General features: G+C 37.8%; 1 protein-coding gene across 1 annotated transcript; it reads left to right on the top strand.

Annotated features, from left to right (window-relative positions):
• Window positions 1-1,143: 1,143 nt before the first annotated feature.
• LOC110677197 lies at window positions 1,144-2,800 on the top strand. Its single transcript, XM_021848120.1, has 4 exons — window positions 1,144-1,371; window positions 1,481-2,159; window positions 2,220-2,421; window positions 2,485-2,800. The coding sequence occupies exons 1-4, from the start codon at window positions 1,356-1,358 to the stop codon at window positions 2,713-2,715; spliced, it is 1,128 nt and encodes a 375-aa protein (XP_021703812.1). The 5' UTR covers window positions 1,144-1,355; the 3' UTR covers window positions 2,716-2,800.
• The last annotated feature ends 349 nt before the right edge of the window (window positions 2,801-3,149 follow it).

The following is a 3,149-nucleotide window of genomic DNA, read 5'->3' as shown; positions in this document are numbered from 1 at the left end:
TGATGAATGACGTAAAAATGGGTTCTGAAAGATGTATTGAAAGAAAAATGTAATTTTACATGATGAAGGACATGAAAACGATGCCGCTATGATTGACATTTCCCGAATCAGACACCATCGTATTTAAAATGAGACACAAATTCACGTCATTTGGCTCGCTTCTTTTATGTGCAGCCAAAATACGTAAAATCGCATGATTTTTTCGGAGTGTGTAAGTTAACCCTTGAGCTAAAAAAATATGTTTTGAAGAGAACGTATTTTAAGCTTTAATTAAATTAATTATGAAAAATATTTCCCTCTTGAAAGAACAGCCTATGAACAAAAGAAGGATAAATCTCTTATGAAAATTAAAATAAGTGTAATGCATATAATAATTTATTTAACCAGTACAACAACAAAGAATTGCCGATGATTTAAAGAAGGAAAAATTCCCAATTAAAATATAAGGTCAGTCATTGCCGATAGTGATGGAACCAGTATAACTAGAAAGAATAGCCTATGTTTAAAAGAAGGAAAAATGTCTGATGAAATCATTAAAAACACTTGAAACCTTATTACACCATTGGTAATCCAGTGGCGAATCAATCATCACCTCAGAGTTTTAACGTGAAGTGTGGAGTTCACAACTTCGTCCTGAATAAAAGGGTTGATGTTATCATTATCTTGGAGCTCTTATATAGTGACAAACATGACGTCCCGTCACATCATAAAAATCAACAAATTAATTAGCTTATCAGTTATTGGGTCACACTTATGAATCCTACACATCAGCGTTGTAGCAATTTGATTTTTTTTGTTCATGATTCGGCCAAACGGCATTCGGCCAAATGCCCCTTTCGGCCAAATGGCATTCGGCCAAATGGCGTTCGGCCAAACGGCATTCGGCCAAACGGCGTTTTATTTTGTGACAGTTCACCACTCCACCCAAATTTTTGGAGCCAAAGTGGAGTTCCCTTTATTCCCTTTGTTCTTGAGGATTTGAGGCAAGGTTTCAACTCATTTTCATCTTCAACAAAGACCTTTTCCCAAAAAGTCTGTAATGACAAAGTTTACTGTAAAACTTGTCAACCTGTCGATAACTGCTATTCGATTCTTTTCGAACTTCAAGGTTGTGAAATGCCACAGGTGACATGTTCCCGAAGAGGACTTACAAACATACAATACTCCATTCACTGCAAAACGGAATGCAACAGAGTGTATTTTAATTGTAATTGTGACAGCGAAGCAGAAAGTTTGCAATTTACCGGTCCGCGTGGGAGCGTGTTATAGGCACGTGGTCGTCTCTACAAATCACATGGCGCGAATTCTGGTCGGATGGTGGAACAGGTGGTGATTGCTTCTGGTGGTTGGATGTGATGCTGTTACTTGGAGGTGAACTCTTGAGAAATATTGTAACAATATTTTAACGTTGGCAATGATTTAAAATAATCAACGCTTAATTCGTGACTGAAAGCCGAAATCCAATTATCATTTTTTTTAGGTCTCAGAAGTGCAATACCAAGATGGAAGAACCAGAACTACATTCGCTACTTCACAAACGTTTTATTTGTTAGCCAAGGGATCGTGTTCCTTCTGCAATTGGAGCATTCGCTGAACACCTACAGAGTTGACCTGCCCGTGAAAATGTGGGAAATCATGAAATTCGCAACCTGGTTTAGCGCTGCAATGAAGATGTTTCTGAGCGCATTGCTCCATGAACGGATCACAGTTGTGCGGCAATTCATCATCAGTGATCGTGTCAACTCTGGTGACAAAGTCTTTGACGACTATGAGTATCATAAATTCAATCGATACGTTAGGTTAATGATTGCACTGCTTTCAGGTTTTATTGTCGTGGATAGCGTGTTACTTGCAGTGCCAAACTCATCTATGCAAAATGCATTTTTATTGCCACCTCAATTGAAGAGAACAGGGAAAATAATATCAGGCATAATCCACTGCTTTGCCGTGAATTTTCTTTCATTTGGAGTTCATCCTAGATTTTTCTCTAACTTGACATGTGCCGCTACTTTGCTGTTAGGAGTGCGTGCTAAACTAAGAATGTTGACCCACCGTTTCACAAAACTGATAGCTTTGTCTGATTTGAGTTCGGACAATTATTTTGATTGCATGTCACGAGAGCTAAGGGAGGTCCTGCTCCAGCAAACGGAATATTGGAGGTCCTTGATTTGTAACAGATTTTGTATTGTTTTAATCTCAAAGAAAATATTATATTTCAGATTTTTGGGAATTCTAAAGAGATTGATTGCAGAAGTGTTTGTTCTGGTCCATTATTTCTCTATTCTCAGCATTGGAGCTTTCTTCTTCATCACCACTGATACAGGAATTAGCTTTATGTCAGCAGCGATAACATCGGCAGCTGCATATTTGTTACTGGAGTACTATTTGCTGTGTCGCTTGGTTGATTCACTTCAGGAAGAAGTATGTCGAGTTCATTCATTTTAGTACTCTTTCAATTCAATATTACATTTTGGGTATGTATAGGCCGACGCAATGGTCAGTGTCATTTTTGAGCTATGTGCTAGAATGCCATACAGCAGCGAACATCACTCAAAGTATATCGAATTTAGGACTTCATTTATGATTATATGGATCAATGCACGACGAGGAATGCTGATGAACTGTTTTGGACTGTTTGAAATTTCAACTCTGGCGTTCGTTGGGCTGCTAAACACCGCATACACGGTGTTGGCTTTTCTAATCAGCGTTGGTTGACGGAAGTCAAGAAAACACTGAGCCGGATGGTTATGCGCTTACCCAGAGGGGGCAAGGGAGGTCCGTCGACACCCCCCCCCCCTCCCAGTCAATGAAAAAAAAAACAATAACCAACTGATTGTGTATCAAGTTTAATTTATAGTTTGTAGTTTTCTAATATTCTTTTCCGCTTTCATATTTATATATCGTTGATAATCTTCTTGATTAGTAATTAAAGTCCAGAAGAAATTCAGACTTCCGCTTAAGATTTTTCCTGGAATCAATCCCTGGCCGTTGAATTTATTGAAACTAATTAGGAGTCCAATAAAGATCGTACGAGAATAAATACAGAGAAAAATCTTTTTGATAAATTTTCAAGTAGCTTAATAATATTATATTCGTTTAAAATAAACCCTTATTGGATTCCATAAGCTTCTGCTAGGTTTATAAGAAAA

The sequence above is a fragment of the Aedes aegypti genome, chromosome 2 (assembly GCF_002204515.2).
Source record: "Aedes aegypti strain LVP_AGWG chromosome 2, AaegL5.0 Primary Assembly, whole genome shotgun sequence".
NCBI lineage: Eukaryota > Metazoa > Arthropoda > Insecta > Diptera > Culicidae > Aedes > Aedes aegypti.
This window is presented reverse-complemented; position numbering and strand designations above follow the sequence as displayed.

Excerpts from the sequence above, each read along its gene's own strand:
- LOC110677197 (XM_021848120.1), top strand. Across the intron at positions 2,160-2,219 it reads CAGCAAACGGAATATTGGAG|ATTTTTGGGAATTCTAAAGA; the intron begins GTCCTTGATTTG and ends ATTATATTTCAG. Across the intron at positions 2,422-2,484 it reads TTGATTCACTTCAGGAAGAA|GCCGACGCAATGGTCAGTGT; the intron begins GTATGTCGAGTT and ends GGGTATGTATAG.